The 26587-nt window shown below is 45.8% G+C and overlaps 1 protein-coding gene across 50 annotated transcripts in view; it reads right to left on the bottom strand.

Moving 5' to 3' along the window:
- Positions 1-1194: 1194 nt before the first annotated feature.
- RBFOX2 (RNA binding fox-1 homolog 2) overlaps positions 1195-26587 on the bottom strand; it is a 274726-nt gene continuing 249333 nt past the window's right edge. For 14 of the 50 annotated variants that reach the window (XM_082740312.1, XM_082740291.1, XM_082740287.1 and 11 more), the window contains 9 exons: positions 26106-26166; positions 22790-22843; positions 22578-22670; positions 21344-21488; positions 17546-17585; positions 12423-12454; positions 8693-8781; positions 8276-8348; positions 1195-6753 (listed from right to left, as the gene is read on the bottom strand). In XM_082740312.1, the coding sequence (XP_082596438.1) occupies positions 6699-6753; positions 8276-8348; positions 8693-8781; positions 12423-12454; positions 17546-17585; positions 21344-21488; positions 22578-22670; positions 22790-22843; positions 26106-26166 (642 nt within the window). In that variant the 3' untranslated portion in view covers positions 1195-6698. The other 36 variants (XM_082740323.1, XM_082740296.1, XM_082740282.1 and 33 more) reach the window with 10 other exon arrangements.

The raw sequence follows: 26587 nt of genomic DNA, 5'->3' as shown, positions 1-26587 counted from the left end.
AGTTTCACGTCATGCAAAACGTTGAAAAAGGGAACTTGACAGGGTATCTGCAGAGTGTCGACACGTGCGGGCACTGGGCGCCCCGCAGTGAACAGCAGTTTGGAGACCCAGGTGCCCAGGCCAGGCTTGGGGGTGGGGGTCGGTACGGAAATGCGCCCCCACGCGGTGGTGTGGACGGAAACAGGCGGCCTTGGAGTACAGCCCCAGGAGGTGGGTGCGGGCAGTGGAGGATGGAACCAGGGGCATTGAAGGAGCAGAAGCGACCCGCTGGCTGGGCCCAGGGGGGTGGGGGTGGGCAGCAGGGGAGACCTCTCTCCTCTTGGCCATGCAAATGGAAGGGTCGAGAACACCTGGCAGTGCTGAATGTGACCCAGTCAGGTAAGGGCCTGGCAGGGGCAACCATCCATCTGCTGTCACCAGAAGGGGCTGCTTCAGGCTCCTAGGGGGAGAAGCCAGAGCAAGTCATTGGAGTCAGCGGGCAGAAACTTATTCCGGGAGTTTGTCGTGTAGGAGAGGACCTGGGATCTTGTGTTAACTATTTTTAAAACGTGTTCAAGGTATAAGCACGTTTAAATGCTAATACTTTTCCTACTAACTCGTAGGCAGTAGCAGGTGGACCTTGCGGGAGGGCACGACAAAGCAAGGTCCCCAGAAGGACGTGGTGCAAGCGCTAGGTAGGGTCGGCTCAGGAGGTGAGGACGGTCTCCAGGGGGCCCCATGCAGCGATGGCATCAGCTCCTCCAGGACATGGAAAGCCGGGTGACCTGAGGGCCAAGTAAAGGGCCCTGGAAACTTTTGGAGCTTCAGTGGGGAAGGCAGTCACGGGGGGGGGGGGGCAGGTGAGAAGGCCTGGGTAGAAGGGCCAGCAGGACCCCACGGTTAGGAGCACTGAACCTAGGCCAGGAGTCCAGGAGAGCACGAGAGGGGGACAGCAGCTGGTGCACCAACACCAGCTCCTGCCAAGCCTGGAGGAATTCACAGAGAGGCTCTCAGGCTGCGCCAGCCTTGGGTCTCATGTCCCCCACGGCTCCGCGCGACCCTGAGGGCGTCTGTCCACGGTGCGCTGCGCTGCGCTTTGCCTCGCCTCCTCTTCCCACCAACTTTCAAAGTCAAATCCCAGGTGGAGGTTCTGAGCCTCAGGAAGAGGGAACCGGGGATCCCCCCCCCCCAAATCAACACACAGAGGCCAAAGAATGGTGTTTCTCTCTTTTATTTAAAAACAGTGCTTCATTACCGTTTGCAAAGGCAGAGGCGGCGCTCCTCCTCCTTCGCTTAGAGTTTATAAAAGCCAGCAACATGATCAATAATTTATACACATGGATAGTAATACAAAAAAATAAGGAATAAAAGCTAAAGATCTAACTACTCCGACCTTCACAATTCCAGCTACTTGATAATAATAGGAGTAACCCAATGAATACTGTATGGTCCGAAAGCTACTATACAATATGATTCTTAACGAGAAGGGGAGGGAGTTAGAGACTGTCACAAAGCCCCGGGGTGCTTCTCTGGGGTTTGCTGGGAAACAGGACCCTGGGCAAGCAGCTCGGGTGTCCTAGGAAGTGACTCTGGGGGTGGGGGGTGGGGAGAGAAGGCGAGGTGGTTACACAAGCATCCCACGTGATGCCCCCACGCCCCAAAGGTACCTGTTTCGCCATGGCAGTGGGAGGGGCCGGGGAAGCTGCGTGTCGTATGTCGGGATGGTCCAGTCCCTGCCATGGGGAGTGGGGAGAAGAGGAGAGGTTCTGTGGCGTTTTTAGCCTTGCAGAAATTCGGACTGAAAAGCTCAGAGACGCAGGGAGGCCAGCCTGTCAGGGACAAGGCAACCCCACCAGCCCCATCCGCACTTCGCAGCCCCGGCTGACGTGTGTCAGGCCCCAGGTTTGCTCCAGCCATTCACAAAGCAGAATTATAACACAAGATAAAAAAACAATTCATATCCCTTAGGGTAAAAAAAAGAGGATCAATTCATCACTCGATATATAATACAGCCAAAATGAGCTGCCCAAACAAGCACACACACACGAAAATACTGTGAACAGAAAAACACGAGAAAATGGCTAAGCTGGGAGTCTCGACGGGGTATAGACGTTGCTTAAAGCACTTATCAGTCCCCAGAAAAACCAAACCAAAAGTCTTTTTAAAAAATTCAAAAACGCACGTACCCCCTGGGAACCTGGCGTCAGTAACCGGGGCCAGGGGGTGGGGGGTGAGGGGGAAGAGGACTGACGGTCCCTTTTCGCCCCGCGTGTGACCGCGAGCCCGAGCGGACCGGGCCCCCCGAGGGCAGTCTCCTTAAAGGCAAGGCTTGCGTTTTGGCTGACGAGCGGCTCTCTCGGTTACCAGTCCCTGCCGACCAGCACTACCATGGCTGAGTTGATCTACCGTTTTCCTGAGTAAACTGTTCACTGGCTACAGTCCGGTAACGGGGAGGAGAACAGCTCCTACAGCCAACCTGGGTAACTTGAGAGATTCCCCCGCGCCCTCGGCTCCTCATTCCTAGAGCATCTGATTCAGGAACTGGAGACCAGGCCGCAGCCGGGGCCGAAAGCCTTATCTGAAAGGCAGGTGCCCGGACTCGACCGCGCTCGCTACACCGGGCGGGGGGGGGGGGGCGCTGGCTGAGGACACCCGGCGCCCACCTGGCGCCCACCCGGAGAGGGTCCCGCTCCACGCTCTAGCTCCTGGATGGCTATGGCCTGGGTGATCAGTAAAGCAAGTATGGAGGAAGTACACAGGAAAAGGGAAAGGGAGGGAAGAGGCTTCTGGACAGTGACATTACAAAAAAAAAAAAAAAAAAAAAAAAAAAGAAAAGAAAAGAAAAAAAATAGTGTTTTACGTAACAGAACCAAGTCTCACTGGTGTGTACTACAGATGGCCAGACATTTTCAAGAGCATGACAAAACAAAAACACAGATTTACGTCTGATGTTCACCTCGCCCACTATTCTTTCTTCCTATCTTAAAACAGTGCAAACAGGTAACGAATGCTTTTAAAAACACCACTATTCCTTCCCCACCCCGAAGTCCCTTTCTTCCTATCATTGCGGTGGGGGCGGGGATCTGCAATTCTGCAAATGTTGCTGTGCTAGAGGTTGCAAGCAGCAGAGGAGGCCGGGCTGGGCGAGAGGGGAGGGCGCGGTCGTTTCCCTCTGCGCTCCTGGCCGGGGCGCCTCCCAGAGGGGTCCCCACTGGGCCCCCGCTGTCCTGTCCCAGGGAAGGGGGGTTATGAAGCCCTCTGGCAGACCCTCCCACCTGGAAGCTAAGTGACTGGTGATGGGGGTAGTGCTCACCCACGTGTCTGCGACATCGCTAGGAATAGGAACGGGAACCTAAAGTAAGAGCGGTTCAGCCCCTGAGGAGTTAGACTTTTGAGGAAAAGCGGCTACCACTGGTTTCTATTGAATAATCTCCACTAGCTCCCCTTGAACTAAGAGGTGGGCCCCAGACCCCTTCTTTTTCAAGGAAAAATAACATTGGCTCAATCCCACCCGTGGCTGTCGGAGGATGGTGGTGATGGGAAGTCTGAGGAAACCTGAGAGCCTTAAAAATGGTGAGTTGCAGTGGCTGAGCTGGGTTCACGGGAGCTGAGCCACGAACACGGATTCTGGAAAGGACCGAAGGTTAGCTCTCTGGGCCGAAAGAGGGTCAGGCGATAAAGGTTTTCGCTAGCGGTCTCCTTACAGGAGGCCGGCTTCTAGGAGTAAGACGCTAAGTATGCAAGTCCACGTCGTGAGCTATAGTAAAGCTGTGGAAATCATTCACGTGCTGTGACTCAGCAGCGGTGTTTTTTGGAATCATCAACCAGCATCCTCTAACGACCCACAGATGCCAAACTCTCTTCCGCCTCTGTTTCCTAGTCCAACGGGAACCACAGCCGGGAGAGGACAAGCACTGGTGCTTCGAGGAACCTGCCTCCGGTGAAGCCGGCTGGGCGGAGTCTCAGAGCTCCAAGGGAGATGGGGAGGCCGCTGTGCTCTCATCTGGGCGCTCACAAGAGCTCCTACTCTCGGTGCTGACGCTGAAGAGCAGAGACCCTTGAGCGAAAGCGGAAGTCTGCTTTGCCTCCCTTAGAAAAAGGAGCTGGAGGAAGCCGTGTTACAACCATCCCTAGAAATGTAGCAGAACGCACAGAGCTTGCCTGCCGAGTCCTCAGCCAGAACCAGCTGAACTGAAATGCAGTAAAGGCAGCCCAAGCTCGAGCTTCTACCTCTTTTAAAAGTGGGAGCTGCCTTCTCTACCTTGCCCGCCATTCTTGTCTCTTTCTTGGAAAAATGAAGAGAAAAATACTAAACTCAGTCCCCTATTCTCCTCCCCTGCTACAGACACAACCATTTAAAATTTGGCCTTGTCTCCACTGCGCGGTGGCTTGCCATTTCTGTGAATGGCCCCTATTTGAACATGACATGAAATTTCTCTTTCTTTAGTGAGTAAAAGCTCTCCCTCAAAACAAAAGCAAAAGAAAAGAAAAGACAAAAAAATCTTCCCTGCCCCCATTTCCTAGAACAGTGAAAGCCCCACATCCCAAACCCCTTCCTCTAACTAAAATATTTATATACATACAACAAAAATTGTCTTAACAGCAACGAACCAAACTTTGGCTTGGGGAGGCGAACCCATAAAAATGGCCAATGGCCCGGGGCAGTTTGATGTCCCCTAGTCCATGCCTTCCTCCCCAGCATCAGTAAGATTGCCTCGAGGCCTCTAGCTTCCTTGATGTCTCCCTCATTCCAGGGAAAGCCTCTCCCCCAGTCATCGGCAGAGAGGGCTCCACAGGGGGAGAAGGCATGTACTTTACACAACAGGCCAGTCCCTCCCGGATAGATCACTCTGCTTACAAAGAATGCTTGATGCTGTCATAGGTCAGTCATTTTAATTCAGGGACATGAATCAGTTATCAGTCAAGAACATGTGTGGAGGCAGGAGTAAAAAAAACAAAACAAAACAAAACAACAAAACAAATGGAAAACAAACCCATAACAAACCGGAAGCTCCATGTCTCTGAATTACTCCCTTTAGCAGCTATCCCTTGGGTGAGAGGTCACCCTAGTACCAATGTGAATAGACCAGGGAGCCAAACAGACCGTGCTTTTCTGTTTTCTAATGCCTTCGTTTTGGAAATGCTGCAGGACCCTTGCCTTTATCGCTGGCAGCTAGTAGCTAGAAGAGAAACGCCTTCTCCCCTACTTTGTCTATATGCGTGAAGTCAAAGCTGGGGGGCCACAGGAGTGACTTGCCGCAGTGGCCACCGCACGACTCTTTCTGGCAACATGAGATCTTTGCCAGGTCACACCCTCCTTCCACTAGGGGAGGGGAGGAACCCCAGGGGCTCTGGATTTTGTGTCCTGTAGTGTTCATGTATGCCAAGGGGTCAAGTGCTCGGGTGGGTGTCTTTGGAGGAATAATGACGAGCCGGGCGGAGAGGCCATGGGAGCTCAAGACCATGGACAGAGAAGTGGCTCACAGAATGCTCTGGAAGATGGAAATTCCTATGGCTTTGGAGCTAGTTAGTACAAAGTACCTTTGCCTGCCCTTACACGCCCTGATCACCACAAACTTCCAGGGACAGCCGCCCCAGGAGTCGGTGCTTCATCTTTTGCCAACACTCTTCGTATGCTTCATACCTTGTACTGACCTCCTGAGGCCAGAGAAAGCACAGGAATATCAGAGCCCTGCCGGACATCATCCGAGATCCCTTTTCTCTTCCTTACCCTCTTTACTGGCTGCCGACACTTCGTACTTCTAACCCTCCAGCTGAGAAATGTGGTCGCTGGCTATTTATTCTCCTGTCCCTGGGTCCTAAATTCCTGACTCTTGAGGACTCGGGAGCAGGGAGTTCATAGAAGGACAGATGAGCTAAGCTGTGGTTCAGAGAAAGGGGAAGAAGCCCAGCAGGAGTGCTAGGATCTCAGGAAAGAAGAGAATCGTCTTTTTCACACTCCAGAGTTCATTTTGAGATCAGTTTCCTAATGAGGTGTTTATTAGCCACAGTCTGAGAGCATGTTTGGAAATATTAATACTATAATTCCAAAGACGATGCCAACTGTCTCAGGCTGTGCAGGTAAGATGATTGTAGAAAGGATGGAGAAGACAGGAGGGAAGAGAAAAGTGTCTTTTTAATCCTCGTGCTTTGCAAGCACAAATTCCTGTCGTCTATCAGCATGTGGATTCCAGCCACAGCCCATCAGAACTGCCTGCCGGAGACCAGAAACTCAGAAGACCAGAAGAACATCCTGGTGCAGAAAGATCTCCTCCACGTGTGCTCGCCCCCCAGCCACTCAGCACCGCATACACTTTGGTAGCTCTGTCTGCTGATTTCTGATCACATGCATTCGTCAGCTCTTAGGGTCTCCCCTTCCTCATTAACTGCCTCTTCCGTGATTGACAGAATAAGCTAAGCACGGACATACAGACATGGAAATGCATTATTTTTTTTTTTTTTACCACAGTTAAAAAAAAAAAAAGAAAATAAAAAGAAAAAAATGCACAATCTTTGGAACAAAAGAATTAAAGGCAGAAATGTAAAGGAAAATACATATTCAAAGAACATAGTGAGGTATAAAAAAGTATTCTCTCTTTTTTTGTGTTTTTTTGTTTGTTTGTTTGTTTTCCTCTTCATCTTGCTATAGAGTTCCTCTACTAGTAAATATTGCAATAGCCAGGCCTCATGAACTGGGGGGCTGTCCCATTTGCAGGGTCTCACGTCACTTCAGTAGGGGGCAAATCGGCTGTAGCCACCTCGGTATAAACTCGCCTGCAGTGATTAAAGACATAAAAATAATTAAAGGTTGATGAGAGAAGCACGGAAAATGAAGGAAAATGTCCTGAAAAGGGAGTTGGAAGCAACTGGTAAGATGCTACCTAGGGCAGCGGAGTCAGGAAACCGACTTCTGTCTCTAAGATGCTCAAGCTGGAGCCCAGAACGCTTACCGAGGACCTGACGGTCTCAAGAGAGTACAGCAATGCTTTGTTCCATTATTTACAGCCATTGGCACAGAAGGGAAACTCAATACAGTTTAAAACCAGCTCTGTAAATACTGTGACGCTTAAAAGAACGAGAGTGTTTGTTTACCTCGATCACATCACAACCGTGACCTGAAGCAGCTAGCTGATTTCACCTGCGTCCATGTCACCTGTCCATGGGGAAGAGGCTCCTCTGACCACCAGCAGTCACGTCCCATGTCTGAGACGGGGCTGGATTTAAACCGGAGTCAACCTTCCGATTTATTTGAGCTCCTCTGTAATCTAGAATATATGCCAAGTAGGCTGCCTGTGGACATACCTGAGTTTACTTCTATCTGGAGCTTTAACTGGGCTTTTTTGTTCCTTTATCAGGATTGGACTTATATTTTAGCACGTATCTCAGGAACTTCCGTCACCAACTTTATTCTGTCCGTCTTTACCTCAATTCCACACCTCCATTCCCTTAGGGCCCTGACACTTCCTCCCACAAATCTTCCTATCAGGGGAAACTGTGTGAAAAATGACGGGTTCTCTCATATTCCTCTAAGTCTTAAATTTCACTTCTCACTCTGCCTCCCCGTCACACACCTCCGTGTGCGTTCCCAGGCTGCTGCCCGGCCGAGAACGTTAGGCGTGTTGCTGTGGAACCACAGACTGCGCAGGCTGCGGCCTGGAGGCCTCCAGAAATACAGCCGTGAGGATTCCATTCGACTGGAGGGGACTGGGGGTGGCAGTGGGGAGTTATTTTAGATGAGCTCTATGGACCTTTCCTACCCTTCCAGGAAAAGACCCTATTTTGCCACAAGTGTTACTGATAAAAAAATGTAAGGCATTCGCTGGGTCATTTCTAGCACTAGCTGCCAGAAGGCTCAGGAATGGCAGGGACAGTCTTTGGTATCAGCATCTGCAACTAATGTCCGTTTTTGGAAAAGCTTGGTGTGAAAGCTGGAAAGTCTTGTACCCCTACATCTTCTCTAATACCTATCAATGAAACAGCCACAGGCATGCATCTGACCGCAGAGCCAGTAGAAAACGTCAACCTGTTCCTTTCTTTCTCTCCCAAATGATGCCGGGACTCAGGGAAGACTGTCACCACTCCTTCCTCTCTGCCCTTAACCAGGCCAAGCGGCTCACACTACAACACACAGGGAAAGAAGGCAATGTGAACCTTCCAGACAGTCCTCTGTGGCTTCAGGACTTTGGCAACGGAAGAAGGGCTGAATTTATCACCGCTTTAGATCTTTTGGAATCTGCAGGTACATGTTAAAAAGGAGTCAAGCGGTTAAGAAACAAAGGGCACGCGTGATACTCACCACAGCGCCAACTCCATAGCTAGCGGCAGGGGCCAGGGCATGGTAGGGGTCGGCTGTGTACACCCTGCCGTAACTGGAAAGAAGACACGCCATCAGAGAGATGGAGCCCCGGCGGCGCTCCGCAAGCATGAGAGGGTTTACTATGCTAGACACTTGCGGGGAACTTGGGGCCTGGAATGTTACTGGGGAACTTTCTCCTTCTCTCCCCAAATGCGCTAACTGGGAGGAATTCTCAAGGACCACTATAAACCCGGGAAAGGAAGGAGTTGGGGGTGAGGCGGGGTCACGGCCAGAAAAGGGACAAGGAGAACACGCAGGAGCACCGGAGTGGCCTCTGGCCCACGGAAACCCCGCGTGGGGGGCCTATGCGGGCAGCCATGCGGGCAGTGGGGACAGGAGGGCGCGGGCGGCACTCACCCATCGCTGTAGGCGGCGGCAGCGGCGGCGGCAGCTGTGGCCGCGGTCGCAGTGGCGGGCTGGGCGTATCTGTAGGCTGCGTATCCGCCCTACAGGAGAGAAGAGAACTGACTTTACAGATACCTCGCCCCCCCACCCCGGGGCCAGACGAACACACACCCGCCCACACGCAGACATACGCGCACAGTGACACGGGGACAGACACGAACACAGACACACACGTGGGAGGAGAATGTTTCAAACTGCCTCGGTCTGCATGTCATCATTCCTCTGGCACAGAACGGAGCTCCGCCCGGCACAGGGATGCGTCTTCTGGTCCGGGACGGTAGCAGAAGTAAACTCTCCCCACAGGACCCGGTCTCCGATTTAAGAAACGAAGGCAGGATTCCAGATCCATCTTTCTTCACAGTCTTGGCTGGGGCTTTCAACAGGGCAAATATGTGCAGGGAGCTGGGGGACTCTACCGGGTGGGGAATGTAAATTACAGAACTAGGACATACTAAATCTGCATGTGTTAACTTGAGGCTCTCCCGTGGCTTTACTGCCCAGACTATGGAGATCACAGTAGGTTGTGGAAAGGTCCTCTGCAAGGCTGGGCTCCTCAGGCCTCGCACATTTGCCGAGAGGCTAAGATAACCAGGTACCATGGAGAAGGCAAACCCAGTGTAGATCGGGGCGGGCAAACTTCGATCTGGGAGCCGACGCAGCTCGCCACCTGCTTCTGGACGCAGGTGTGAAGAGACCATCCGGGCTCCAAGCCGAAAATATTCACCACTTGGCCCTTCAGAGACAAAGCCTGCCAGCTCCGATCTACACTTCAGACTGAGACAAATGACATTACAAACGGCCGAGGACCCTGCAGTGGGACTCTCCTAGGGGAAAAAGTCCTCCTCCCACGCCCTGGGCATTTAACTGCATTTATTCTCCTCTCCCAGAAGATTCGGAGTCTGACGCGCCCGTCTCATAGCAGGCTCTGGGGCTGTTCTGCCAACGGGCCCAATCTCCTCTCAGTCCTGGAGACCTTCAGTCCCACGTCCTGTTTCTTCCCCTCAGTTTAGGGGAAACAAACACCCCAAAGGTGGCCTCCCATTCAGTATTTCGAAGATAATCACAACAGTGAATGCCACACGAGACAGGCTATTTTTAAAAAGTGGCAAGCCCTATGGCTTCCTCTTCTTTGCCCTTCTAGCATTTATCTATTTCACCTAAACCTAATTCAGGGGTGAGTTTTTATTACTGTCTTCCCACTGTCCGATGTAACAGTGTTCAGCTGGTGCACTCAGACTACAGCCTTTCACTCATGCTCTCCAGTGGACATACCGCCTCACGGGGGAACAGGGCCTCCCGCTCTCTAGGCAGACGCCGTGTGACACCAGCCCACGGAGAGGCAGACGTGCACTGAGTGGCCCTCACTGAACATCAGGAGTCATGTACGACTCCTCTTTCTTCTTCAAGTGAATCACTCAGAAAAGCAAATGTTTCTTTCTCAATTACATATTTGTCCGCAGATAACCATATAATAAATCAGAAGATTCAAATGAATATAACTGAACACTGACAATAAAACGGTAGCCTTCTACCATGGCAGGAAGCACCCTCGGGGCTGTGTGGTCAACACGTTCTCTTTGACATCCAGCCAGGTGTACGGGAACGGGCAGGCCAGGTTATTTTGGGCAAAGCTACACACCCCAGGCTCTGTCATATCCCCTGCTGTATCCGTATCTGTAACTAGATCGACCTACACATATACACGTTGTACGTGAACTAAAGGGTCTCTTTACCTTATTCCTTGTTTAAACTTCTAAAGAGGATATAAAGCAGGAAAAACATCTGTTAAAGCAACAGGCTAATCTTTATAGTTGAAATTTTGAGCTTTAAATGAACCTTAAAAGGCTCAATTCTTCATTATAACTACAGATGATTCCTTTAAGTTTAGGACTGAAGTTTGCTGGTGTGAAGTTTACAGCTGGGCTGATTTTCGTAAAACCGCCTGTAAACAGGGTAATTGGCAAGCGCGCGGTATGTGGTTTGTCTCCTTCGTGTTCCTCCAAGCATCAAAATGATCTTTAAAAATTTAAAAAGGCAAGGTAATAAAAGCAGTTAAAGCCCAATTTATGTTTACCTGAGCAAAACATTTTTAAAAACTGAAGTTCTATGCCATAGGGCAGAGTCTACATTCTCATGAAGGGATTCTGAGGTTCAAAAGTACTGACCTCTCCGAAAGTCTCAGTCAAGTCGGAGATACTGGGGAGTCTATCTAACCATAGCTCTGAAAGATAGGGCCCTAATTTCGGAAAAAGAGGTTCTGAATGAGGTGACTGAGAGAACCACTTCCCCTCTCCTTCCTTGGCCTGTAAGAAGCCATCAGAACTGCAATGGTTTAGGGGTAATGTTATTGTTAACCAAAACAATTCAAAATGGATCAGACCATGGGAAAGAGGCTTCCTTCCACACCAGGAGGAGACGGGGAGAGTCTATCTGCCACGGTTGCCTTCTGCTATAAGTGAACTCAGACTTTGGAGTTTGAATGTGATGAGGTTCTTTGCTATTTAAATTCAGGAAAATGGAACAGGGATACAAATAATCTTATTGCCAACAAAAGGCCTGAGAAGCATATCAGCATTAGGAAAAACTACACTGATTTTTTTTTTTAAAAGCTGGTATTTCAATGACTACTCTCCTAACTACTGTACAGTGGTGCTACAAGGAGGCCCTTTAAAGGAGGGGGGCAGATAAGAGTCTAATACATTAATTTGGTCATTCATCCGTGACTGTCCCCAAATTAGAAAAGTCAAATTGTATAACATGGATTTATTTCTCTCAGATACAGTCTCACCAGAGCATCTCTGCTGCTGCTTTAAACAAAAGATACCAAAAACTGTGAGACAAAGAAAATTCAGATGTATGTATTTCGACTCCAATTTTGGAGTGCATCAAGCTTCCAGGCTGAGAAATGTTTTTTTCCCCCAAATTTTACCTCTGCTAGCAAGTCTGCAATCTTTTATAGAACATGAGAACCAAGTGCAGTTTGAAACACCGAGGTTTTCATTACTGTTTCTTAAGTTTTTCCAAAAGAACAGGGAGGGGAAGGGAGTAGGAGAGACAGGGGTCAGGCGTGGGGGGGGGGGGGTATGGCGCCACATTTATTAATCACATTAAAAACTAAGCATGCCAACATCTGGAGCTAAAACAACCAGCAAAATCACCACGTTCAGACTCGTATTGGCTAACTCTATCTATCCCAGCATTCTCTTGGGACAGCGGTTTGCCCTAGGCTCTACCACAAGCTCGGTGAAGTACACAGCCTCAATTACTAGAACGTGCAGCCACAACCACCTGCCATTACGGAAACAGTCAGTCACCACTTGAGTTAACATTCCAGACCCTAACGACTGGCCCTCCCCAGCCCAAAGAAATAGTCAAGGTCGCCCGCCCTCGCCCTGGCCCACACCACAATGTTAATAATTATAACAAGCAGTAACCCATCTGTTATATCAGAGAAGGGAACAGAGACTCCACTGAGAGATTTAGAGTGAGATGTTAACATGTCTTCAGCTGACTGCACAAACAAACAAACAAAAAAAAAAAAAGAGGAGAAATAATTCATTTGGAGATATGAAGTCATGAAATAGCTGATGTGTATTGCTTTTAACCATGCACTGATGCAAAACTGAAGCAACCATTAAGAATAAAAATTAAAAAGGACATATGTATTTACACACAATCAGACCTGTTGGATCTGAAGCAGTTTGCAGACTCTATCTGTGTGTGATTTGAAATAAAACAAAAAACGGGGATTAGCATGGCCACGGCACACCCTAGTGTAGGAGGGCACACACGGACTGCTTTTCGGAACCCTGAGGGCTGGATCCACTTGATCCAGGGCTGGCTGAGCCTGGTCCAAACACACATGCGCCCCTTTACAGGACTGCTTTCTTATTCCTTTTGTGAATGCCTCTGGAGTGTTCCCAAAAGGGGTAGGCCAGATACTTTATCACTCCCCTATGAGCCCTTCCTGACCCCGCGAGCTTGGGTGCCGGCCCTTGGGCACCAGCCATCCATTCTGACCCAGGGTTCTTCAGACATAGTTCCTGGGCTTAAGCACATATCCGTGACACATCCCTAACTTCCGCTTCCAGCTCTTTCCCGGGAAAGCGTGGTTACCTTTAAGATCCTTATGTTGTTCAAGTCTCAGCTCTCCAGGATCCATAAACACCTGCTAGGGATTCTCTCCTCTACTCTGAACTGGTCTTATGATTTAATTAACTTCATAGTGTTGCCACACTGACCACAGGACTTTTCTAAAACAGTTCTGTTTTAACCAGAAGAAAACGGAAGAGCTCTACTTATCTACCTCTCCCATACTTGACCTTCATCTGCATTGTCCATTAGCATGATCTCACAGGGGCAGACATTCCCCTTGTCTTGAGTTCAACCTAGCCATTAATTTGATTATATTTTTGTTTCAGATTTACATTAAAACAGGACTTTAGTGAGCATGTGATGTCAAGACACCTTCTTTCTACCTGGAAGACGGTGACATTATGTGACACTGAGAAGAGTATTTCAAGACCAGCAGACAACATGAAAGCTTGTTCTCTGCATGTGGTGTACAGATTTATAGAATGAGGGGCCTGGGGGTGGGTGGGTGCAGAGAAAGGCAGGTGTGGTGCTTAGAGTCACTACGGGGGGCAGAGATCTAGCCCAAGGAGCTTGGGTTGAGTTGTGTCTCTGGGCATCACTTTCTCTGTCCCTGCCTGACGCTGACCCCTTCCTCCTCTCGCCTCCTCCCTACTCCAGCTGAGGGCTACTGCTGTAGACGGACCCTGCAGAAGGGGCTCTTAGGACACTGTTCTTCTGTGGCAATATGGCACCCAGATTAAATGTGAGTTAACACAGATGTGAATACCAACACCTGTAATAATGAGAATATTGTTACTGTTTTTGACAGTGACCTATCTACTTTGAAAAGTAGATATGAGAAGGTCTTAAAGAGAAGTATGGAAATTTTATTTTATTATCATTTTAAATTGGGGTGAAGGGAAGAATGGTCATGATCAACTTCTTATCTTCCACTTATGACTCCCATGGTAGAGGAGAGATGATCTTTCATGAATCAAACCTCTCAAATACCCTACTATCTCACATCTCCCCAAATTAGTTCATCTCCCAAATCTCGCTGGGTAGGCACAAAAAGGCACTGGCCAAACTGGGACAGGCTGTCTGCGTCTCTCCTCCCCTAGCCATCCAGCTGTCGGCACACCTAACAGTGCACTATTATCCAAATGAACCCACTGACCTTGCTCTAAGGAGAAAGGCAAAGAGGGCCAGGGGAATCCAAGTTCCAAGTTTTAGAGTCCCAGTGGGTCTAGACTTTTAGGCAACTTCAAGCTTAGGGAATGGCACGGTCCAATCACTACTGTGGTCTCAGTGTGGGGCCCAGCTGGGGGATTCAGGACTCCTGCCCTGCACAGACTCGACTTCCTCCCTTTCCTTTCTTTCACGGTGGCGGGAAGACGCCCCCACCTGCTAAGATCTGCAAGTAGAAAAGCCCAGTTTGAACACGGTGGATAAATGCGATTGACAAACTGAAAGAGGCGGCAGTGATGGGACAGTGCACAGCACCCGCCTGGCGCGGGCAGCGGCCATGGGACGGCAGCACTTAATTTCGGGGGAGGCGCCGTCGCACAGAGATCTTGACCGTGCGCGGCTGGGGTGGCAGGGCCTAGATCACACGCTCACAAGTCTCGGTTGTCCAAAAAAGCCTCTGTTCCCATCTCTAACGTGGAGCTGGAATGGTTAGTATAGTTCAATCTGTTCACTGCAATCCACAATCTGATTGATCGGCAGGTCACACTGGCGCTCCTACCTGAGGTATTTTAGCGCTAATGATTGGTTCCTGTAAGACTATTCTATAACAGAACACAGGAAGAGCAGTTCAAAAAACACAGCTGTGGAAGGAAAACAATCATACAAAAAGCCCGCTAAGGGGCCCACCAGCCTTTTCTTTCCTTTGGATGCAAGCATGCTTTTCACAGGGTAAAAATTAGGAGCAGGTTGTTATCCCTCTCAAAAGTGAATTAGGGTGGACCCTGCCTTGCTGACTGGTCAAGAAAAAAGAGGGGCGGGGAGGACTCACGATCTCTCTGCTACAGTCAAGCCTCCTCTCTGGGGTCTCTTTACAAACTGTGGCACAACTGCCAGATCAGTCCTCCGGAGAGGAAAGTGCCACGGGAGAAACAGAGGAAGCAAATGGCCAGCAGGGGTTACGGACTAACAACAGAACAGGGAAAGAGAGTTAAAAAAATAAAAATAAAAAAACAACCAAAAAAACCAAAAAACCAACAACTCCACAATTAACAGCCTAAATTAGTATAATGTAAGACAAAACGGGCAGCTTCAACTCTTTTCCCCCATGATGTTCCTTCAAGCTCTGGGTCGGTGCACTCTGGGGAGAGAAAAAACCCTTCACTTGTCCTATCGTTCATCTGTTATTTCTGAGGAAACAAGGACTCCGTGTATATGGACAGATCTCCACGGGTGGGAAAATGTACAGAGAGAAGCAGAACAGACTCAAGGAAAGTGTGTGTGTGTGTGTGTGTGTGTGTGTGTGTGTGTGTGTGTAAGAAGCATCCCTCACTCCCTCACAGCTGAGGTGGGAATACCAAGCTCCCCGAGCCGCGAATCGGACCGCGGCACTGGGGACCAACTTTTCCCTCCAAGTGACTGCTTTAAGATAGGAACTAAGAAATGACAATAACATTATGATTAATTCTTTTTGTTAAGAAAGCACCACTGGTCAAACTAGTATTTCAGCAAGGTCACTAAATTATCTCTGTTTATCTTCATAAGGTGATCTGGTCAGATTTAAAAAAAAATTTTTTTCAAGAGTATCTTCTCAGTAAGCACAGAAAAATCATCTCTCTCTTAATAAATCATATACTGTGAACTAAGGAAATGAGAGAACTATAAGCAAATATTTGGTTGGTTCACTTAAGGTGGAAGTAGGCTAATCTTAATAAGGTAGCAGTAAGCCATACTTTTAAAAAAAAATCCCCAAAAGAAGAAAACATTAGAGAGAGAGAGAGAAAAAAAAAAAATTAAATAAATTAAAATAAACGCCTTTGACTTAAGAAATAATTCCAGTGGAAAAGCATGCTCTAATAGATCAGATTTCAGGAAAACAATTTAAATAACATAGAGATGAGTTTTATGAGAATATGGATATTAATGTATATGGGAGAATGTACATGCTAAGATCATATGCAAATACATATATCTAGAAGTGTCACTTGGTATAAAAGGAGGAGTACTTCCCCAACCTTCAAGTTTCACTGTGAGCCCAGGAAAAAAAAAAAAAAAGGTATCTTTCATTACTTCTTGAAAATCATCTGAGGAAAGATGTGGATTTTAATTAAAACACTGAGAGAGGTAATGAAATATGGATTGAGTTTTGTGCTTGGCTATAAAATAATTGATTTAATCTGGGAAAGTCACAATCTCTAAGAAATGTGTATAACGAAGAGAGAGGGTTGCACCAATTCATGGCTAAGACTCCTTTAAGCATTTGTTAAACTAAGGCAAACTTGGAAGGTCTGCTCCAAAGAGGACAGGTGTGTCCAATCACCTACAGTAATCCAGAGGACTGCTTAATCCTATCTGTACTTCCTGCAACACATAGAACCTCTAAGTATATTCTGAAAGTGCATTAAAGTTTTCTGATTGCATAGAATCTCTGGCAGAAATCTGTGGGAACAGCTCACTGTGGAGGTATATGCCCTTACTGATTTGGGGAGCTGAGGGCGGAGAAAGCATTTCTGGACAATTCTAACCCACGCCCAAGGAATAATTTCATGCTGACAAGTTTTTCTTAAGAAAGTGTCATTACTTGGTGGTTAGACTAAGCCTGCATTCAGAAACAGATCATCTGGAGAGGTCTTAATAAAAGATTTCAAAGCTCGCAAACTTTTGGATTCTTTGTCAGTCAGATTACTTTGTCCACATTTGAAATAATTTGTGACAAACCAATCAGGATATAACAAGACAGTTTCAGGAATGGGTAATAATGTTGTTAACATGGCTGGCAGAAACAACGGATTCTACGTGATAGTCAAATGTTCGTAAGAAGAGTCTAGGTTGCTAATTACGCCACTCATTTCCCTCTGGATGGCTCTTAAGAAAACAGACCCGCCAGTTGTGGACCTTTTGGATAAAGCAAGGCTGGAAGCACTGAGTATCTGGTTTCCTGCCCTCATCCCCGTTCTTCGCTGGCATTAGCTCCTTCCACCCCTTTCACAGGGTAACACTCTCTCTACGTATATAAAACAGGAGAACACATAGTTCAGAAACCTTACTACCATCTACGTAAATCAAAGTTCCAATGATCTAAAGAGGGTTATGGAATGAGAAGAAAAGCAGAAAAGAGAGAGAGTTGGTTTAAGCTACTATAACTATCCTGTTATTTATGTATGCACATGACACGACAGTAATAAAAGACTTTAAACCTGCTGATCATCTCGCAAATAAATCACTGAGACACAGAACATCTGTGGGTATGGGGAAGGGAAAAGAATATGTCCAGTAGACTGACTCTAGCAATGATCAGGAAACCCAAAGGCTCAGTTTTTGCACCCAGGGGCAAGCGCAGTGGCAGAGAAGCATGCTTGCATTCTTAAATATATAAATATATATATATATATATCCACAAGGAAAAAGAAAATAAAAATTAAACAAATTATATGTAAAAAAACAAACAAACAAAAAAAACCAAACCGAACCAAATCAAAGAAACAGAAAAAAAAAGGCTGGCTTGTCAGGGAATGGGGCCGAGAAGGCCCCGGTGTGTGTACTTACATAGAGGTCAGCACCGTAAAATCCGTCCTGGTAAACCACACTGCAGAAAATCCACACAAAAACAAAAACAAAAAACAAAAGAACAGAAACACATTCCGGTTATTGAGGACGGCGGCATGCACATGCGCTCTACACAGGCAGGTGATGTATGAATACGGAACCGGGGCTGGGGGCCCAGCGCATTGGTGAGAGGGTCGTGCAGGTGCGGGGGCACGTTATACAGCTCCAGGACGTGCGTGCGAGGAGGGGAGGAGCGCACAACTGGAAGGGACACCTGGCTACTCGATCGTTGCAGGAAGATTTACAACCATAAAAGGCATTCCCAGAGGGCCTAAGAGAACTACTGGAAATCCGCTGGATGGGAAACAGCAAGTTTTCATACCCGGAGTTTTTGTTTTGTTCTGGGTTTTATTTTTTTTTTTTTCCCCCCAAAAAGCTTGCCCTAGGAGGAAATTTTTCCCGAGTTTCAAAATGACTGCATGTGTATGGGGTGGGGAGAGGCACGGAGAGAGGGATCTAACGTGAAAAAAACGAACCCAAAGAATTCCATCAGGGCAGGATCTGTATGCAGAGTATGTTTCAAAATTACGTTTAGTAATTTGTTTTCAGTTTCCTAGAAGTATGTACATTTTTTTTCTGATATCCATACATCACCTGCTTTTTTACCCTGCACATTAGACATGCGATAAGATTTGGCTGATCACACAAGCATGCAAAGTATTATTATTCAGCATTTTAAGAACCAATGCAACACCTCAGAAAAACAAGTCAATCAATTCTGACCAAAGTAAACAGAGAAATGTAATTAAAAAAAAAACACAACCAAAAATACCCACAATGCATTGCTTTCACAAGCAGAGATAATGAGCTAAAGGTTAAGGTGATTGGTCCAAGGTCCAAGAATTGAAAGGTGCAGTGGGGATCCCAGATAGTAACAATATAATCCAGAGCGGGAAGGAGAGGAACTGGAAGATTTTAAGGGTTCTTTTTTGACCATAAGCATATTCACGGAACTCTGAAAAATAGAACTGATAACTGAGGTTCTGGGCATGACCAAGGATCATCGTGTTTTATTTAAAAGGAGAACACTGAGCAAGTAGCTGATTAGGAATAGAAGGGTTTATTTGCCTGTTTAGAAAAATGAATCTGTATCAAACAAAATACATGAATTTTTGTTTGCTTGATTTTTTTAAATCCTGGACAACACTAAACTATCATAATCACAGGTTTCAAGCCTTTTTAGGTATTCTTCTGCATATAGACTTTCCCCAAAACATTATTTTGGGACCAAAAGACATGGAACAGCAGTAGAGATAAAAGGTGAGACTTTCTTCTTCACATTTGTTAAATTAAGATTTGGATATTTTAAATGAGAAGATCTGTTTATTGTTTATTCAACTAAGAAAGCTGGATAATTTTCACCACTATCCTCTCTGCTGTAATAAGTAAACTACAGTGAAGTCTTTAAATCATATATTTAACTTGAATATGAAACAATTTATTTTTTGCAGGTAGCTGGAAAGCTTCCGGATTCTATTTACAATGATATTTTGTTGGGTTTACAGGATAGTATGGCCACACTTTGCAACGGCCCCAATATACTGTGCCTTTGTATCGCACGCACAACAGGCGGGCTGAACTCGTCTGTGATGCTCATTTAGCTACTACGGTCTGTTCTTTTTCATAGTTTCCAATTGCTGTTAAAGCCTGATATTAGAAAGTGATCTGCCTCTCCACTACATTTGAGTCAAAAAGACACTTGTTCTGACAGAGCGGAAAGCACTGAAGCCAAGTGGTAATTAATTAACCTTCGCCTATTTCAGTAGGGCACACAGGCAAAGATTACAAACATCTCTTCTACAAAGAAGAGTGGTGGCATTAAAAACATGAATGAAGTTTACCCTAAGTTGCATCACTCACTGGGAATATTCACCTAAATTCTAGAAGAATTCTAATATTCCCTGAATCAAATGCCACAAGGAGGCTAGAACATAATGATTAATGATGAAATTAGTTTACTAAGCTGAAAAGCAATTTTAGGCCATTCCCCATATGATACTGGACTTATTCCTTGCCATCTTCCATGTAAATCGGTGGTTTAGTTAATAAAAAAGAAAACATGGGAAATCAGTGTTCAATGTAATGCACAGAGATTGGTATGATTAGACATAAAGATAAAATATCTTTAAGCGAACACAATCCTGACACAGACTTGGCAAAGAATGGGTTCTCAAGTTTGGCCAGTATGTTGAAATGAGGTACATCGAATAGGAACGAATCCAACGGTTTTTATAAAGTAACTCAGGGAGATTACAAAATAAAGAAGTCCCATGTTTCTGGTGAGTGGGAGGTATCGCTTTGCAAGCATGACAGTCAACGATCTTGGACTGAAATGGCGCCTCATGAGCAATTTTCCTGGTGTGCAGAACTTCCGAAAGGTTTGTTTTTATATTTTACTATGAGTATTTCTTGATGAAATCATACTGTATCTTTATTCACTTCTTTAAAGAGATGTCAGAGGTTGAAGGTCAGAGGTCAAGTTGAGAGCAGAAAGAATAAAATTAAAAGCAAGTCATGGCAGAGGATGGAGATGATGGAATGCATGGGAGTTAAACATCTATAAACTGCAAACAAAAGTTTATTTCTAAAGCAGTTCCCTTCCAGCAGCTTCTGGAGCCTGTCCATTTCAACATGCATACTTGTCTAATAAAACTGCTCTAATTCTGTGCCACAGAGGACCCTTAATGGTGTGTCCATTTGGTCTATGAATGAATGCTACATTAGTATACCTCAAAGCCAATTTTGCTGTCAGAAAAGGACCTACGAAGGAGGCTCTTCCCCTTTGAGTTTTAACTAAGTAGCAACGAAGAGGCTCCTCCGCCCCTGCTTTTACTCCTCAGGAAGAATATGGGAGAAAACCTGTCATAGGCAGAGAAAAGATGAAGAGCGCAAATGTCACCTCTTTGAGGAAAGGAAAGTCCTTGGTACAACTAACTTGTTGAAGACCACTCTTTATAAAAATAGACATTTTAGGCTGACACTGAGAAACAACTAAAACCAAAACCTGCCATCTTCGCTCCTTCTCCCCCATTCGACAGCCAAGGATTGATTTGTTGCTATGGAATCAGTCCACTGCATGAGACAGCCTCCACACCAAATTCAAAGGGTGAAGGACGCTCAGCTCCATTAGTTGTTTTACCATCATTCAGAAGCCAACTGTGGTTTAATTCTTCCTACTTCTCCCTTTCTCCCTGGATTCAATTGGACTTGGTTCATCTTTGAATTAACCTCTTTTAATCCGTTTCCTACAAAGAAAGCAAATCCATTGTGGGTAGCTAGCTCTGCTGCTCACCACCCAGGCAGTGAAACCAAAAGGGAGGGCGATGTGGTAGCCTCAGCCCCAACACAGGGTGGTGGTAAGGGGGTGAGCACAGCAGAGGCAGTCTCGTACTACGGTCTTGAGCTCCTAGTTTGGTTCTCTGCAGTAGTGTTAATCCGCATTCGTGCGATGCTGAGTGAACTCCATGCCAACACACTGCTAGTAAACACAAGACAGTTCTGGCTGCTGTCTTAAGCCACTACCACGAGGGCTTAAGGTGGCCAAAATGAAGATTTATATAATGAATTGGTATTACGTTACATTCTGATGATGGTATGTTTTGGTTCTTGCCATCTAATCCATTAATGTACAAATATTCATAGAATGTCTACGATGTGGCACGGCGACATCCCAGAAGTTGTGAGAGGGCCATGGTATTCTTTTCTGTCCAGCTGCTTATTTTGGAATCTCATGCTTACCCTGGATAGGCGGGAATGGCTGTTGGAGGTACCGCTCGGACCGCACCGTATACCGTCCGCCCTCTGCCCCTCAGATGGGCTCCTCTGAAAGCGGCCGCCGTGGTGGCTGCAGTCGGGTAAGGGAAGCCAGGAACTAAAGGGAGACCCAAAATATGACAGGAATGTCAACTTGCATTCAGTCGCAGGGGGTACAATCCCAACTTGCTTTGAACCACCTCCAGGAAAGGTTGAAAGATATATGCCCCATCTTTCCGGGGAAAGAAACGGAGAGAGCCAGTACGCAAAGCCAATGAGGCGCGCCCCGCTCGTCACCCGTCTTGAGTGAGTCCACTCTGCGCCTTCTCAGTTCTGGCGTTTACACGCCCGCTGGTGAGAAACAGGCCCAGCAGCTCTAAGAACTACGACCGTCCTAAGGGATGAGACTTTTCACTTCTGTGGGCCGTTTACATGGATTGACATGAACTCTCTAACTGGCCAATTATTAATCTTGTCTTCACATGTTATTATGCGCATTATAGTAATTATTCTTTGTAAGAATAGTCTTTTGTGTTTGTACATGGTGCCAACCTCCGAGGCACACAATAATCTTTAGACATTTCATTAGTCCATTTTGTTCTTTTATCTAAAATGTTTTAACCCAGAAATGTAAGGGGAGAGGGAACCGACTTCTCCCCTGTAATCCTGTGGCCCTCAGGGAGGTAGGCAGTTTCTAAAGGTCTATTTTAAATGTCTTATCCTTTGGAAAGCACACAGAAACGTTTATTCCACGTTCGCTGAACTTGTTTTAATTATATCTTTCACTGGAGCAAAATGGCTCAGGTCAGAATGACTTCAGCGGTATCCACAGAGCGGAGAAGAACCATTAATTCTGGAGGTGCTTCTAAATGATACTCTACGAGAGGGCCCCCTAGCAGACTTGCACAGAACGTCATATATCCCACTAACACCTATTGCTTTGGTTTTCTTTAAAATCAATTGCAGATTAAAATGTTCTACACATGTCCTCACCCGCCCCGACCTCTCCCAAGTATTTCTGCTTCATGGCAATCTTAGTATCTCAGATTCTAACACAGGTTAAGCGGGACGGGACACTGTGGCAGCATTTAACTCTCTCTCGAGAAGGTCTCCTCCTCTTCAGTTACAGTTTATACTTGAGGAGGAAAAAAAGACGAGCACACATCACTGTTTCCTCCCAACAGTCAAGATCCATGCCAGGTCAACATAGGCTACTTACTGATTAAAGGAATGTAAGTGTTAATACCCCCTCTTCCCGACAGGGGCACTGCTGCATCATTGCCTAGGGACACGTCTGCTTGAAAGCTGGATGCTGATTGCATTTAAGAAAAATTAAAAAATGCAAAAAGATTACAAAGGGATAGTAGACTGAAAAACAACAGATGTTGTTATAGGTAACTAGCATAACCAGAAAAATCAAAGAGCTTCTACCTGCATATAACTCAGGGCCATATACAGCTCCAACGACGGGGCTTAATTTCCAACCTGGAGTGGAAGAGAGAAGAGTGAGCACTGAAGACTGCGCGAGGAGCACAGGGCAGAGGGTGAGCAGGGCACTGCGAGCTGGCTCCAGAGAGCCTGGCGCACAGCCCGGCTTAGCTCTGCATCACTACCTTCTCTGCAGATGCCGCCTGGGGGGTTCTAGGGAGTGGGAGGACATTTCCACAGCTGAGCATCTTTAAGCAGGACTAGCACAGTGAAGGGATAATGAGGAGCTGGGGGTGGGGGCAAGGACAGGTGCAAACTGGAGGGAGAGAAAAACTGGGAGGGACGAAGGGAGATGGGGAGGGAATGAGAGAAGGCCAAAAAAATACAAGAAATAGAAATGAGTCCTGGGCTCTGGTACAGTCTCTCTCACAGAACTGCTTAGAATGTATTCCTTCTTTTTAGAAAGAGGAGAAAGACAGAATATGTCATTCTACACCACACCGTGATGCATTTTTTTTATATACCATCTTCACACTGTTGTTGGCTACTCTAGCTGTTATAAAAGTATCCTCTGAGCTCAAGTTTGAGCTGATCTTTGACTCCGTGTTCAGTAATACCACGCTGATGGAAATCTGGGTAAGCCAAAATCCCCTTTCTTTGGGATTTACCACTGGAACCTCAGGCAAGTGAGTAAGAAGAGACACACAGGAGTAAAATGCAAGGTATGTCCCCAACTTCATGCATGTCATGGGATTTTATTTGGTAATATACATACTTAAGTTAATCAGCCATTTTAGCTAAAGTAGTACCCTTTATTTTATATAAAAAGGAAAAATGTACTACCGTCCAGTTAAGGAGAATTCCAGATGAAAACATTAATCAATAGATATTCATAGAATTTTACACATAAATAAGCAAACATGCTCCATTATTTTTCTGAAAGACTGGAGACAATATTCAAGAAAAAAAGGCATTCATTCTGAACCAATCCAATCCCCATTCATTATTTTAGGTGCTCAAAGATGATGAGCACATTATTTCACATAAAAATTGAGCAAATACCTCGGTTCAAATCCTACTGGAGTTGTAAGAACTCAATGTTCTGCAATGTCTGACAAATCATGTTATTTCAGCCAACGTAAATTAAACTGCTGGCTGAGAATTCACCAGAAGGCACCTCGAATACTCTTCTCAGAAGCTTTAGCCATAAGCAGCTGTAGGTCTGTAAAGTTTGGCTCTGTTAGGCTTGAATATTAATTTAGACTAATATTCAAAAATGACTTTTTTCCTTCCTGCCAATGCCACTATTACTTAAGCATTCCCTTAAGTAAAAATACACATTTTAATATTGGTATATAATGGTATGCGGCCAATAATACTTCGAATATGTTTAGTTTGGTACAATTTACAATATATTTTGACCTTTACAAAACCCAAAGAGAGAGTTAAGAAAGTTGTTGTCCCAGCAGGACAACAAGTAAATACTACACTTCTCCAGGTTTAATTTCCTAAATAATAAGCTAAGAGGGCTGGGTTTTGAAGACTTCCATAGAGTCTTCAGGTGCTAAAATTCTGTGACTGCCTATTAATGGAGACAAAAACAGTATCAGGTTAAAAAAGAATGGCCCAACGACATACAGCAAAACGAAGAGTCAAATCTAGAAGTAAAATTTCTCTCTTCTGAATTCCAGTCAGTGACTCTTTCTAGGACAGTGTTCTCCCTGGATCTAAAGGAAATTTGACTTATTTTGCTTCTCCTTCCTATTTTTTTTTACAGTGGGTTATCAAAATAACCCACTGGAAAGGCAGCAGTAATAATCTACTAAAAGGCAGAAACTTGTGTTTTTGTTTTTGTTTTAAGATTTTATTTATTTGTCAGAGAGAGAGAGAGAGCACAAGCAGGGGGAGCGACTGACAGAGGGAGAAGCAGGCTCCCCACTGAGCAAGTAGCCCAATGTGGGACTCAATTCCAGGACCCTGGGTTGGTGACCCAAGCCAGGCAGATGCTCAACGAACTGAGCCACCCAGGCATCCCAGAAACTTGTGATAGCAGTGTTAAAAAAAAAAAAAACAAACCAAACAGAACACCAAATAAACAAACAAACAAAAAACAAGAGGTAAAGGGGAGGTGATGGTATCACATTATATACCATTGATAAAATGGGTAGGGAAAATGTAAATACACTGATTTGGACCATCCGTTTGAAAAGCTGGGCTACATGTATCTACTGAAGACATACAAGAATATACTAAGATACTTGTATTTGACTTAAGACATTAAAGCACATACTATCGTATTCTAGCAGTAGAGTCAAACTTTTAAAAAGCAGCAGAAAACACCCCATTTGATTCTGGATAAAATTCCATGCAGGACGCTAAAATATACGACAGAGAAGGAGTTGCTACAAACCTCAAGACCCAACCCATGGGTTTCCTCTCCACTCCTCCCCCAAAAGCCCCTGGAGCACCGCTGGCAAAACCAGTAGGCACTGCAGATCCAAATTCAGTTCTGTCCCAGGTAGATAACATGCGTCCAGATTAATGGACACATTTGCTTTTGTCAGGCAAAATATTCACAGGGTTTCCTTCTTATTGAGACACATGTATGAAACGCCCTCTATAGCATGCAGTCCCGGGACAGAAGATGGAAAACACATGCAAATGCGAACCATAGCTGTTATCTCTAGAGCACACCTTTAGAGGGAGAGAGCAAGGGATCAAGAATTATTCCACTCCTGCGCAGGAGTGGGTAGGGATCAGCAGTAAAAGTGAGCACTGGTGGGCACGTATTACAGACAAGCCTATCCTACCACAAAGAATGATAGCAGCTAAAAATGAGAGTGCCTTGGTGGGACCCCACTGCGTTAACAGGTCACCCCAAATGACGTGTTTACGCTTTGTGTATGAACTTCACCGCGACCATTACAGCTTAGTAACTGAAAAACTAAGCTTAATTCCAAGAAAAAAGTTAACTTTAAAAATAGGATACTAGGGTGCCTGCGTGGCTCAGTGGGTTAAAGTCTCTGCCTTTGGCTCAGGTCATGATCTCAGGGTCCTGGGATCGAGCCCCACTTCATGCTTTCTGCTCAGCAGGGAGCCTACTTCCTCCTCACTCTGCCTGCCTCTGCTTACTTGTGATCTCTGTCAAATAAATAAATAAAACCTTAAAAAAAAAAATAGGATACTCTTCTAGTAAAGTACTTCACTGTAAATTAAACTGCCATAAGACTGAAATCAAGAGACTCTTTGATTACCAGAAGTTCACTTATTAATACAAGAATAATTGACATCCTTCTGAAGATGACTTGTAATCTCTTACCATTTGCATATGGTGTGACCATCTTCTTATTGGTCATTACACGTGCTGTAGCATTATTCACCTAAAAATATAAAGGAAAAAGAAGGGGCAGGGAGAAAGTAGACCACATTAGGGAACATGGAGTTGCTCATCCAGTAACACAGCACTCAATTTAATAAAATGTAAATTTCAGAGAACATTGATTTAAATAATATAGCAATATAAAATATTAATATATAGTATTTTAATTAAAGTGTTTATAAAATGAGGCTAACAAGAGTAAAATGCAGTTTCTTGGTCTCCAAATGGAAAACTTGGGCTAGTTTACCACCAAGTGCTCAAAAGGAAAGATCTATTTGCAAGTTCTTTGGCGATCTCGTAAACAGAAAGTCTCTGCATTATGGGAAATACGGGAAAAAGTCAATAGGAAAAAACTCTGTGCATGAACTTTGAAGTTCATTAATAAAACAGAGGCTTGCCGTACGGGTCAGGGAACAGATTTA

This window comes from Mustela nivalis (genome assembly GCF_964662115.1).
Source record: "Mustela nivalis genome assembly, chromosome: 7".
In the NCBI taxonomy this organism is placed as follows: domain Eukaryota; kingdom Metazoa; phylum Chordata; class Mammalia; order Carnivora; family Mustelidae; genus Mustela; species Mustela nivalis.
The sequence above is the reverse complement of the archived record's forward strand: the minus strand, read 5'-3'. Positions and strand labels throughout refer to the sequence as shown.